At 45.4% G+C, this 14,122-nt stretch overlaps 1 protein-coding gene across 6 annotated transcripts in view; it reads left to right on the top strand.

The window, feature by feature from the left end:
- The first annotated feature begins 318 nt into the window (after positions 1–318).
- The window catches only part of PDGFA (platelet derived growth factor subunit A), a 34,271-nt gene continuing 20,467 nt past the window's right edge, over positions 319–14,122 (top strand). For all 6 annotated transcript variants that reach the window (XM_062588213.1, XM_062588210.1, XM_062588214.1 and 3 more), the window contains exons 1-4: positions 319–1,301; positions 2,362–2,458; positions 9,859–9,963; positions 12,097–12,284. In XM_062588213.1, coding sequence (XP_062444197.1) covers positions 1,239–1,301; positions 2,362–2,458; positions 9,859–9,963; positions 12,097–12,284 — 453 coding nt within the window. In that variant the 5' untranslated portion in view covers positions 319–1,238. The remainder of the gene's footprint in view (positions 1,302–2,361; positions 2,459–9,858; positions 9,964–12,096; positions 12,285–14,122) is intronic.

Genomic DNA, 14,122 nt, shown 5'->3' with positions numbered 1-14,122 from the left:
CAGTGCCGCAGAGGGCCGGGGCGGCGCGGCAGGGGCTGCCCCGCTCCCGCGGGCGCCCAGCCCTGCCCCGGCTCCGCGTTTGCTTCCTTTTATTATTATTATTATTCGGATTATTTATCATAAATTTTCTCGGCGCGGGCGGGCAGAGCCCCCGGCGCCGCGGAGCAGGGGCCGCAGCTGGCGGCACCGCCGCTACTTGTTGTTTGCGGGGCTGGGGCCGGGAGGGCCGGGGGAGGGCCGGGGGAGGCGCATGGCAGCGCGGCAGCGCTATATGCTGCTCCGCCGAGCAGCCACGCTCCACAGCGGCCACCGCTCCGCAGCCAGCCCGGGAAGCCTCCCTCCGCCAGGAGTTGCAGTTCGTCTCCGCTCCCCTTGGGATTTAAACCTTCTTGCATATATATATATAATATATATATATATATATATATATATACACACACACACACTATATTATTTTTTTCCTTCCTTCCTCCTCCTCTTCCTCGCTTGCTCTCCCGTGCAAAGTGGAGAAGGAACTGCACCAAGGCAGCCAGCGAGATCTTGCAATATTGCTCCGATTTATCACTGCTATTATCCATAATTAATTATTATTTTTAACTTCGCCCCCAGCCGGGGAGGGAAGAGGGACAATTCTCAGCAAGAGAAACATTTCGATCCGTATCAATAAAGATTTTTTTCTTTTTTTTTTTTTTTTTATATTTTTCTCCCTTTTTGCAGAGAGGGGAGAGGGTGGAGGGCAGCCTAACGGGGTGGGGGAAAATCCGGCAAATAGAGAAATCCCTCCGTCCTAATCCCGAGCGGGAGGCCGCGGCGCGGCGGGGGGAGGCGGGCCCCAGCGCCGCCCGCCGGGGGGGCGAGCCGCCCCAGACAGGTGATGGGCGTTTCGGCTGCGCTCCGGATCGACTCCTTGGGTTTCACTTTGGTCTGATCTAAGCAAATATGCAGAAGTACCGGCTGGTCTAGTCCTAAGAGCCAAGAGGAGCGAGCGAGAGCAGCAGAAACGAGAGCAGCCAGCCACGCTGCCGTAGCGAGGGGAACATACAAACACCGGCAGCGCCGCGATTAAACCACCGCCGCCCCGAGGCAGCCCCGGCCACCGCGGATGCGGAGCAGCCCCGCGCCACCCCGCCGCCTCGCCCCTGAGGGATGGTACTGAATTTCTGCGCGGCAGGAGCCGGCCTGCAGCTCCTCTCCATCAGCGTTGCCTTCCCTGCGTGTCTAAAGTGCATTAGACCGCGATGAGGACCTGGGCTTGCGTTTTGCTGATAGGTTTTGGCTACCTGTCCTGTACCTTCTGCGAGGTAGGTGAGACCGGCTTCTCGCGGTGCCGGGGCCCGGGGCGAGCCGCGGGGGAGGCGCGGGGGATTGGGCTGCCCGCCCGGGGGCCGAGGGGCCCCGCGGCATCTCCGCGCCTGGCCTCGCCGCTGCGCGGCCGCGGCACAAAAAAAGCGAGTTGCCATTTCATGCCTGCCAGAGGCGAAGGGCAATGACCGTGCATTCCGCTGCGGGGCGGCTGGCTGCAGGCACGCTTAAATATATATATATATATATATATATACACACACATATATATATAAATGTTATATTCACACCTCTCCCCTCACTCCGGTGCAAAGGAGCTGCGATTCCCTGCACATAGGGCGCGCGGAGCGCGGAGCCGGCGCGCAGGGCCGCCCCGCGGCGCACGGCGCTGCACGCCGCCCGGCACCGTTAGCGAGCGCCGCTGCTGCCGCGGAGCCCCGGGGCGAAGTTGCCTGGCTGCAGCCCGAAACGCCCCTCGGCGGCCCCGAAGACGAGCCGGGCGGAGCGGGCGAGGGTCGGGCTCGAACCGCCGCGCAGGGCGCGGGCGGCGGTGCGGAGCCGCTTGCCGGGGTTGCTACAGGTGGCCGCGGTGGGGGCTGGCCGGGGTCGGGGGTGCTCGGCGCTGCCCGCGGCCGCAACTTTCCCGAGCACTGGGGCTGCGCAGGGTGCGAGCTCGGGGGCCACTGGGGCCCCTTCGATCCGCGCCCGCGGAACCCGCGCTGAACTTTCGGCCGCTCGGGCAAACTTCAACCCTGAGAGCCCGCGGCGGGCGGGGAGCGGGGTGGTTGCGGCCGGCGAAGGCCGCGGCGGCAGCGGGGCGCAAACTCCGCGCAGGGCCGGGGCCGCGCGGGCCGTGGCGCAGCGCAGCGGGGCGCACTCCGGCGCCCGCCGGGGCTGCGGGAGGCGGGGGGGGGGCTCCCCCGTGCCTCGTCCCCAGACGCCCTGCACCCTCCGAGCGCCCCAAAGACCCAGCGGGGCAGCGGCAGACGCCCGGCGCGGCAGGCGCGTTGCGGGGGAGGGCTGCGCGGTGACCCGCGGTGCGTGTGTGTGTCTTTGAAGGAGGCCGAGATCCCGCAGGAGCTCATCGAGCGGCTGGCGCACAGCGAGATCCACAGCATCCGCGACTTGCAGCGCCTCCTGGAGATTGACTCCGTAGGTAAATTAGTCCCGTCCTCCTTCCTTCCGCGCCGTCGGCCGCCGCCGCCGCGGGGGGAGGCTCCGCGGGCGGCTCCGCGGCGCTGCGCCCGCCGCCGCGCAGCCCGGCTCGGCCCGCGCCGGCGCCCGCCCTCGGCCCCCGGCCCCGCGGCGTCGTTCGCCGGGGAGGCGGCGGCCAAGGGGCCGATGGGGAATTCAGACTCCGGGGCACGGAGGGTGGGTGGGCGGGCAGAGACCTGGCGACCCTCCGCGTTTGCAGACCTCTGCGTTTCTCAGCGGAGAAGAATTTCCATAGGGTTTCGTTGTTGCGCTTGCATTGCTCTGTTATCTTTAAACTACTGTCCTAGAGGCATTTAAAATATTTGAAACAATATTTATGAATGAAGTAATGTCTCTTCAAGAGCTGGGCTTTATTAAAAGGAAAATAAACCGTCCATACTGATTTTAAACAGGAACCTGCCTATGAAGCTTACCCCTTAAAATACACTTTTTCCAAAAGAAAATACTGCGGGGTTATTTTCTGCATCATTAGGCATGCAAATGGGTGTAGTGAGAACGTGCAGTTCAAACAAGTCGTTGCAGCAGTAAATCAGATCCAGGAGCCCTGTGTAGCTGGGCTTCTTATCATTTGGTTTCACTTGATGCACTTTGTTCTTGGTGATTTCTTCTCTCAGTTGAGAGAGAATAAACCTGGCACCTTTGATGTGCCCAAGGGAAACCTGCATCTTTCTGAAGAACAAACATGGAGAAAAATGAATGAGTTCTTGCTTGCCTTGATGCGGGGCCATCTCCTTTTGAACCATATGGTGTGTATTTTTGTAAAGTCTGTGTGAAGGTTCAATCACCTTCATTCAATGTTGCAGGATCCTTCTAGAGTTTAACTCACTGATTTTTGTGTAGTGCTGTATTAATGAGCAGTAATGCACTAGGAACATGTTTTACAGACGTAGCTTTCAATTTTCATGTGATTAGGGAGTAAACAGTTTCCCATTACACTGGAAATGGGAATATTGCTCTCTTGCACAACACTTTACCATAGAGGCTAATTGCTAATTACCAGATTTGTTGGCATTGGTTTAATATTTTTGGAGAGCAGTACTTCATCATTATTACTTATCATTGCAATTAAAGAAGCTTTCACAGCAGCGAAGGGGGATGCAATACGTATTTCCCCACTCAAGACTATTTTGGACCAGACAAGTGCACCTCTGCTAAAATCTTTTTCCCAGTGAACTCAGTGAAAGGCTTGGCTGTTGTTGTAGGGAGGCTGGACCTGCGAACTAGGATTTTAAAATAGTGCGTGTTTCTTTTGCCTTTCAGGCAGTATTCTGTAGCTACCAGAATATATTATTTTTTAAATTCTCCACTGTTAACACATGCTTCATTTTTAAATACCACTTGCAAGGAGAGCAAAAGTTCACGTGGCTCCATTGCAAGAGAATCAAGCAGACAAGTGGAGCAACGGCGAGAACTGAATAAATTAGTGGATGTAGGAGATCAGAGAAATTTATTTCAGAAAATAATTATTTACCTCGTGGCAAATACTAAGCAGAGGATGCATGACCAAACATTGAAGAGGTCAGCCACAAGTTTACTGTTTCATTTTGCTCTTCTCGTGCAATTTGTCAGTTTAGAAACCATTAGAGAAACACGACACATAAATATTTTACTATTTCAACATGAAATAGTAATGCCTTAAGACACAGACTCCAAACAATATTGAAAGATAAAAACAAAATAGTCTGCCTTTCACCCCGTTTTGGCTCGCGAGCGCTCCTCCAAGCATGCTCCGCCTTACTGGAGCTGTGCGGCCAAGATTGGATCTTCACAGAGGGTAACTGGGCTTTACTACCTGCATTTATGTTTTCTCAACACAGTCCGGCAGCCTTTGCTGTCATGAGTAATTCTTACGAAGGGCTTATCAGTGTGACTAATTGACCATTAAAATTACCATGTTTTCTTTAGTAAACAGGATCGGGCCTGTTTTCTATATTTAATGTTAGCTCCGATTAGCAAATCAAATGTTTTGCCGTTATGACTGGCAGGATGGTATTTCTGAAATGTATTTTCTAACAGCTGTAACTGCATTTAGAAAAGGGCTAGTTTAGTGAAGGCTGGTACAGTAGAAATATTTCTGTTTTGCAGCATATATTGATTTATACTGAGGATCAGAATAAAAAACACTCCAGTGATTATTTTCTCCCTCGTTTTAGTGCATGATGTTGTCAGTCCTTTCTCATGTGAGTAGCCCTGTTTAAACTCAGTGGGTTGGCCCAAGAATTAAGAATGATCTTGTAGGGGAAGAGTTTGCAGGAACAGGCATGCATGCAGAAAATGTCTGATATTCTTGAGTAACACGGCAGAATCTGTGGAAAATGAAGGAAGAACAGTCCGTTTCTATCCTGCAATGCAAAGTATATATTTTTAATTGGAAAAGTAAGTTCTGTAAGTCATAGTGGGCAGGTTTTTCTTGTATTCTGACAGATTTGGTCGCTATATTGTAGCACAGAGATGACTGATAACCCCCTTCATAAAATTAGAAACCACACCCCCAGACCATCTGGCATATTACTTAAAGAAAAACACTACCCAACATGGAGCTTATCATTGTTTTCAATAAAGAAAATCCAGGCCAATTTGTCAGAGCCCAGTGCTGCATGTCCGATTCAAAGCGAAATCCCGGGGAAGGCAACATGAAAATTCTCTTGTTTAAATGAGAAACAGGCTGTTATGTTAAATGTGCTGTGATTGGAATCCATAGCCAGCAATGGAGTTTCATTGGCGTGACGGAGAGCTGAATCTGACCCTATTTAAAATAGAAAGCATGCATGGTCCCAGGAAGTAGGCAGCTGTAGCGTGCAGAGTACACAGTTTTACTACTAACAGACTAAATCACCGAAACGGGGGCATTTCCTTCGTTCCGCCTGTGAAGTTCTCCCTGGCTTAGCAGTGTGGTTTTTCTCCTCGCGCTTCACCTCTCCCATCTGTCCCGTGGGAGGTGGAGTTCATTTCATCACCTATTATGTTTGCCTCTCGCTGGGAACAGACTTTCCCTCAGTCGTCTCCCGTCTCCCTGCGTGGGGAAGTGCAGGGCTGAGTGTGCTTCATTGCATGGTTTAAGGGCATCAACTGCAGGGTCACCTTAGGCCATGTGAATTTAATGGCCTGTGATTAAGAACTACCAGGGCGGCTTTTGTTAAGTGGAGATATGTTCTAAATTAACAGTATACCTTTTTGGAAGGTGTTAGATCATTGCATCCAAGAGCTCAATCCATTGGAAAAATCTACTGGGGGCTTAGTAAGGCTTTTTTTTGGTGTGAAGCTCAAATCAAAGATGTTATGATTCAATGTGTTAACCTCTTTTGTACCCCTGAAGCTTTATGAGGGGCGAGCATCTACCATGTGCCCTGTGTTTCCCCAAGACACATATAGAGAATACTTCTTTACAGTTGGTTGATCATGTTTAGGTAAAGGGGAAAAAAAAACTAAACAAAACAGGATCTTACAGACTGCTACTTATATTTCCTTTAATAGATCAAAGTTGAAAACTTAATGACATCTATCTCTGCATTTGAATGTCAGAAGGGCATATTTTGCATCAGCCAGAAAGAAGATCAAACAAACAGATTGACATTGCCTTGGGCCTTCTGGCTCTAGGACTGATTTGTAAGACAGACCATTTCAGTGTATTGTACCTTACACTGAATTCCTTAAAAAAAAAAGAGATAATGAGAATTTCCTAACCTGCTGCTCTTGGTACTGGACGTTCTGGACCTATACCTTTTGGATGTATATCAAAGTAACATGTAGAAGGATATGTGCTAAAATTGTATATATTTAAGATTGTACCTTGCACATAATAGTTGTTTGGGAAGGAGATGTGGAAACACAAAACAACAAATATAAAATAACAGTAGTCTTAGGTTGCTTTCCATGTGCTTATATAGGAGAACAGTAATCACACTGGTAGAATGTCAAGGAACTGTGTGATTTATGTATTAGCTACTCCATGACCTAGTGGAAAAATGCCAATCTGACAAAAAAAAGAACAATTTCAGCTACATTAATGGATTGACCCAGGCTAATTGTGAGAGTTTTTCTACCCATCATTGAAATGTTGTCAGTAGAGAAAAGATTACAGAGAAATTTCTTGATCAGCTGCCATGAAAGCATTTTTTTGTTATTAAAATGTTAAAAGAGAGCTGCATTAATCTGGCTCAGTGCAGCATCCTCCATCTTCACTTAGTGACAAGCAGTGTTCAATTTCTAAACTAAGAACCACCCGTTTCTAAGCTTTCTGCTTCAAGCCTGTTTTTGTAAGGTGCTAAGCACCCATAAACTCCCATTTTTCTTGCTAAGCACTGAAAGAAGTCATCCTGCAACTTCACACTCATACTCTGTATATTGAGGAAATTGATGCAAATTCTGACATGATTCGCTGCAGAATACTGTTGCCAGATCATAAGTTAGGTATCAGGCTTCTTTAAAGTTAAACTAGAGAGAGCAAGTTGAATTATTGTAGCATCAGTGTTTGAACTAACTAAAAAAAAAAGTATTCTGGCCACCCATCCAGAATGAGGTGTGGATTTCAAAGCCGACTTTCTGATTTTGCAGCCCTGCTTGGGCAAGACTCCTGTTGATTTCAAGATCCCTTAAGTGCAATGATTTTTCCAATGACTTCAATGGGAAATGGAATGACTTCCAAATGCCTGTGGGGATCAAGGAGAGACCAAGTGCCTTCAGCATTATAGCAATTGCCTGACACCAACCACGTGCTCTGAAGTGCTGTTTATTAAAAAGAAATCATCAATGCTTTGGCAACAGAAAAGAATATAATTTGTGTTGCATAATGCATTGAGGTTTCACTGGAACTTGTTTTGCAGTCTGCTGTGCTAGCTGTGTAGATCTCTTTTTTTTATCCTAAGAAATCCCCATCTGCAATAGGACATGAACCTATGAAATAATATACATGCCTAAGATATGTAGCGAGACAGCAAAATACAGTATGAGCCAGAGGCCTTCTTCACCTTAAAAATTGTCTTATAAGCAACACATGCTCCTCGACATGTCACTTTGCTTTATAAACATGATGATAGAATATGGCTAATTGCGGCTAAGTTGAGCAGTTATTTATAAGCACATGGCTTAGCATATTGGTTAGCTGATCATACTATTCCTTTGGTCTTACCAGTTTCTTTAAACAAGACAGCATGAAATCAGTCATGTTAAAAGGGAGCTATGCCAGTGTGTTGAATGTGGGATTAGAACCTGTGGCTTAGGCCTGCCATACAGCTGGCATCATCGGCGGTTTCTCTTTTCAGCAAGATAGCTGTGCTCACCATGCAGCTAGGATTTAATCCTTTTTTTTTTTTTTTTTTTTTTTAACACTGTTTGCATGCAGAGATGGTTCTTGCTCTGAGTCTAGCTTGGGTCTTACATGGAGCAGATTTGTGCTGCTTTTCTTTCGAGCATCACTTCATTGTCAAAATGAGGGAGGGGTTGTGACAACTGGAGCATTCCAAAAGGGAGGTTGGTATTCAGGTGCTGGACAGCTGAGCAATAGGAAGCAGAAGAGGACTGGAAGAACATCAGAACGGATCCTCATTTTTCATGACACCATTTGGGGTCAGATGGATGGCCGGGTGCCATCGGAAGGGGATGCAGGAGGCCTGGCTCCAGACCCCAGCTCAGTTGCAAACTTCCTGCAGGATCTCAGGCAAGCCATCTTACCTACCCCACTGATCAGTTTTCTGGAGCATGGGGTACAATAAAAGCAGAAATAAAATCCATTAGTCATTGCTGTGTTCAAACATTACAGGATTGGAGACTGCAAATAAGGCCCATAGTCAGCTAACAAGTTAGGTTCCAAATTTCCCATGAAAATCAATGGGAAATAAGCATTCTACGTAAGTAGTAGGAGCCCGCTTATTGATGTGAGTTGAGACCTTAGATTTCACTGGACCTGTTCTACTGATGAGAAAAATAGGATGGACCAGTGAGTGTGCCTGGTACTATCTCTTGGATCTCCCATTTCATGTTCTCTTAACTACCTATGATACCATTTTCCAAAGAGCAAAAGTATGCCTTAAGGCACGGAGCTCTTTCTGAGGTGCTGAAAATAGTGTTGTCCTTATATCTTACCAGGCTCTGGAGGTTATTTCACCAGTTGCATGCTCTTTTGGAAAGGTTTTCTTGGAGCAAGGAGGAAAGAAGGTGGTTTGTTTGTAGAGCAGTCCCATATAATTTGTGTTGCTAACAAAGCTGGGCATAAAAGTTCCAAAGTCACCTGAGCATATTCTGACCTGTGCATACAGGTAGCAGGGAGAATGGTGGGGTTAAAAGCAGCGTGATAGAGGACTATGGGATGTTGGTAGCATGTGGACAGGGTAATTGATTATTGTATAATAATCATTTACATTTTTTAGTGTGTATCACAGCTTTCTTTGGAGTCGGCAGTGAAACCTTGAAACCTTCCAGTGATGTTGCAGAGGGGGCTCCAAGCAGCATGTGTGCTAAAAATTAGAGTTTAGCAGTGCTAGAATCTATAGGCAGTGCCCAGTTTGCTTCTGTCTTCCTGATCCTGTTTGCAGATCATGCTGTTGCTTTCAGAACCCCACCGCAGGGGACACGACCTGGACTGCTTCACTTAACAAAACCAAATAGTTGGAGCAGTTATTTTGTTGTTTTCTATGATAAATGAAATGCCAAGTTTTCCATCTTTGCTTTTTCTCATGGCCCTTTAACCCATGTGGTAGGCTTATTTAGGGAACAAGACAAGCCTGGATGCAGTCCCAGAGTTTGCAGTAGCTTCAGATGCCCCTCCAAAGGTTAGGATACTTCACAGGGGATTTGTTCTGCAACAGAGAGGCTAAAAGGAAAGCCATGCTAGTTACTTTTCGCTTTTAATTCTGTCCTAGTATTGTCCTTAAAAGCAGGCAACAGAAAATTTACAGAAGCAGTATTGTTGCTGTTGGTGTGTAATACTGTATTTAGTACTGTAGTCTCATGCCAGAACTTCAAGCAGCTTCTTCTAAGAAACATTTTAAGTGATATATTCTTGTTCTTATTTCTATACCTTCCCAGTAAGAAAGGTTGTATTATGCCTTTCACATGAAAATGCAACTGTCTGTCTTTGGATATGGTTCTGTGTCACAGAGTAGGCACTGTTACTGGGGGCTTTCAGTAAAACGGATATTAGAGTTAAATTGTGCGTGCTTATACATGACATTAAATGCTAACGACTTCTCTGCCTTTGCAATTGCACTCACAGGAGTTACCTTAGACTAATTACAGTAGAATTTGGTCTTGTGCATATGAACAAAACATATGTATAGAACAGCACTGAAGTGGCAGTCATGCTTGTAACATAGCTGAGGTTTAATATTTTGTTTCCCATTTTAGGCTATGATGATGTTTCGGAAACAAACTTGAGATCTTACAGTGTTCATTCTGCTAAACATGTGCAAGAAAATCGTCCTGTGCCCATTCGCAGAAAAAGAAGCATTGGTAAGAAACAAGTTATTTGTACATAGAGTAAAAACAGAGGGGGTGCTTTTGGTCAGCCAAACAGGACATTTTACTGGAAAAATGCTACACGCACGAAGGGAAAAGGCCATTTCTAGTTTCTGCCTTTTTGTGTGCACAAAATGAGCCGTTGCCTGATAAGCTGTCCTCTGGAGGGTGTCCATAGGAGACAGACAAGCACAAATTCTTTACATTCAGCTTCTTGTTGCAGCATGTTAGAAAGTTAGACCTTGGTTAGAAAATGCTGTGATATTCAGTTTATAATTCATAATGTGGGGAACAGCTACAGCAGTGTGCTTTAAAAAACATCAACAGTTGGTAGAGTTTTCAGTACAGAAGCTGTACAAAAGGAAACAGCTTGACTCCTTATTTAAAAGAAAAAAAAACAGTTTATCCAAAAAATTAAAAGCAATTGACGGAAGTGCTGGGGCATTGATTTCCATCTTTAATATGGCACCAGCCATGTTTACAAGGGATTTTTTTCTTAAAAAAACACTAATGATGATCCAGCAAAGCCCAAATATAAAATTAAAGAGACGTTAATGAATTTTAGAACGGGATTTGTATGCAATGCTTGTTCATATGATTAGATCTGACCCTTTTACCATTCCACTTGTCTGCAGAAAATATCCATATTCCTACCTGTTATAGATAATTCATAGTCAATATGTTTTACCTTGAAGCTATGGTTGTATGAAGTATATAGCACAGCATGCTGTCAACATGGATTTGCAGTGTGAGTTGGCAAGTGCACTCGTCACACTAAATGCCTCTAGAGAACAGCAGTTCTGAAACAGTCTGCTGCACTTGGCACCTTACTCTGCAAGGTGTTGAATGCCTCCCCATAAAAGTCAGTGGGAACAGGATATGCTCAATAACTTGTAGGAGCTGTCAACTAACTTGCAGTATTGGATCCTTTAATTTTCTTGAGTCCGTGGTGTTGGGGATTGAGAAGAAGAATTTCTACTCTCTTTAGCCCATCAAAATGTCTCTCTTCCAAAGCCAAGCCTAGATTTTCATGTTGCAGGCTCAGGCCAGGCCGTAATTTTTTATACATCAGAAGTTGCTGAAGCAGTGCAGGCAGTGCCCTAGTTCCCTGCCCCATCTACCCTAAAACTATCAGTGCTTCAACTGAAAGGCAAAAAGTCCAAGCTGCCTTCAGAGAAATTACTGAACAAATTGTCCATGTCATTGCTATTATTTTCTGGACTGTTTTCCCCTTGAATTAATCAGCTTTCCTTCTTGGGCAGTCTCTTGGTTGAAACAGATAAGTGATTAGGATTTTTCATGGCAGCACCATCCACGGCAGCAGCACAAAGCTATTCTTTTTGATCCTCATGTGGTTAGAACAGTTGTCTACAAGCTCATCTTAGCTGAGCCCAGCAGAATACTGGATTAACTAAAAATTACATTGCAAGCTCTTTGGTCATGCTACTCTTGTGATTTTGCCTCATTCAAAAAATCAAATAAAATCCAACATGTACAAAGCTTTGATAATTTAATTGAGAAAGAATAGCAGTTGACATTTGGGATGGTGGATGGAGCCAGCTCTCTGATACACGGATGTTAAGGGTGTGGAAATGGAAACCCAGAACTCAGAAATTTCAAGCTGGTGCAGGTGGTTTCCCAGCTTAGCCAATTTGGGTGTGAGATAAATATTCTCAGTGCAACTTCTGTGGTGGTGTTTGCAATGTGTTGCACATTTGTGTGACAGTATATATATGCAATGATAGCCCCAATATTGTAAAATAACAGCTGCTATTGAGCAGTGGCTAAGAAGCTGTATTGGAGAAGCCCTTGGCTTGCTGTCAGTTTTAAAGAGCGAGCACTGTCATCTGATGGTGTGTGCTCCGAGCTATGTTGAGACTCAGACTATTATAAACCCTCATTTTAGGGCAGGGCCTTTTGGAGTGACTCAGGCCCTTCTCTGGTGTAGCACGCCAATTTTAATGGCAGGCAAACAGTACTGACTTATGAGTAAGCAATGGGAGCTGAGAGCACTGTCTCAAAACCCCAGCTAAGGCTGCCAGTCATAAACTGGTGGTGTAAAGTATCTGGGTGCTCTGAGGTGAGAGCATCTGTTCACCTGGAAGTGTGAATTTCTTCCGCCTGCAGAGGAAGCCATCCCGGCTGTCTGCAAAACACGGACGGTTATATATGAGATACCTCGGAGTCAGATTGATCCCACCTCTGCCAACTTCCTGATATGGCCACCCTGCGTGGAGGTGAAACGTTGTACGGGCTGTTGCAACACCAGCAGTGTGAAATGCCAGCCATCACGGATACATCACAGAAGCGTCAAGGTGAGCAAATAGTGACTTCGGGGCCCTGAGAGGCTTCTTTTACATGTAAGAGCTTCAGGTATTCTTGTGGCTGTCCTGTGTTACCTGATCTTTATTATCCCTCCTCATAGCAAGTGGATTAGATACAATGCTCCTCTCCATTGTGAGGGAGCAGATGGCCTTTACAAATTACATGATTATTGGAAAATGTTTGGTTTGGATTTGATTCTCATAGGATTCCCTTTAGGTTTTCTTCTTCTGTAATGAAAATAAAGTTGATTCTGTGTTTCCCATGATCTTGCACAGAACAGATCTTGAAGTTAAGGAGATAAAATGACTCAAGGGGCATTGGACTTAAAAAAAAAAAAATAAATCACAGTATGGAATGCTGTTTTCTTAATTAAATATTATGCAGCCTAAATTGGGCTTTTATATTTGACAACATAACACTTTTGATCTGAAAAAATGTGTTTCAAATTATCTTACCCTAGGGATAGAAGACTCAACGGCTTCATGCTGTATTTAATCATTAGAAAAAATCCATTTCTCCCTGTTGCAATTTTCCAGTAAATATTATGCAAAATACTTCTTATGTTATTGGGCTTCACTGTGTTCTAATTTTTATCAATGTTTAAACAAATAATGTTGGTTTACATCTGTGTGAAGGAGATTAGACTTACACTAACCATTTATATTGTTAAACTTGTGAATTCATGTTAGAGTATTTTAAGGGTGGAATTTGTTTAAAAAAATAACATTCTTGAACATAAAATTGCCCAGCACAACACACTGCTCACTCTACTTGCAATGGATTTCTTATTAAGAAAGGTGCTGTTAACTTGTGTAGCACTGTACGCTTTAGACACAAAGGGTGACATCTGAGCCAGTTCATTGTTTCTCATGCACACAGGCATATATCTGAGCAGGACTTTTTTCTTTTTCCTTTTCTGAATGTCTGAAAAGCATTTTCACACTCAAATAAGCTGGAGAAACATCTGAACACATTTCCTCAGTGTTTCTAAAAATAATTATCCTTTACATTTGCTTGCCACCATTTCTTTGGTACACTTTGCAGAAACAATTAGAAATGAGGAAAAAATTGGGATCAGTTTAATTAACTGAGGGCTGAGAACAAACTGGGGAAGTTAATGCATTACAGCTGTAAGCCTTTTAGAATGGGAGCTTAACAGAAAAGTGCCTCCTGAACCAGAATTATAATATCCAGTGCTGTTATCTGTGTGTTTGATACTGCTTCCAATTACTTTTGTATAGCAACTAATACATACAAAACAGCTGGAGATGCCCAGCAAAGAGTTATCCTGCATATTGTGAGCTTGTGGTCTGGGATTATGTACCACAGAGTGGCTTTGTACTTGCTACCTACCCCTGCAGTGACAGGGGAAAGAGAGAAAGAGAGAGGCTTGGCTGTGGCAGTCCTCTGCTGCCAGGGCACCCCAAGCGCATCCTGAAAGCCTAGTTGCAAACTCAACTGCTGGCAGCAGCTTTGCAGGACATCATTACTGGGGCTGCTTCCCCAGCTCATTGCTGTGCTGAAATCTCTGTTTCTCATTCAGTCCACTGATACAGTTTTAGCGCTTTTAGATTTGCATTCATTTTAATAGGGCACAAGCTAAAAGTAGGCTCAGCTGAGCAGCTGCTTTTTGTGGCTGTGTAAATATATTGCCACCAGCAATATCAATATATGTCAGCCAGCTTTGGAGAACGTTTTTTTCCAAGCTCCAAGACTGCTCGAAAGAGTCATTAAGTAGAAGGGAAAAAAAGGACAAGAGGTCAAGCAGGAACAGGATGTTCATTGTAAAGGTTGTAGGCTGACCCCACTGTCACACCAGAAATCTCTG

This window comes from Rhea pennata, chromosome 15 (assembly GCF_028389875.1).
Source record: "Rhea pennata isolate bPtePen1 chromosome 15, bPtePen1.pri, whole genome shotgun sequence".
Taxonomy (NCBI): domain Eukaryota; kingdom Metazoa; phylum Chordata; class Aves; order Rheiformes; family Rheidae; genus Rhea; species Rhea pennata.
Note: the sequence above shows the minus strand (reverse complement) of the source record. Positions and strands in the feature narration are given on the sequence as shown.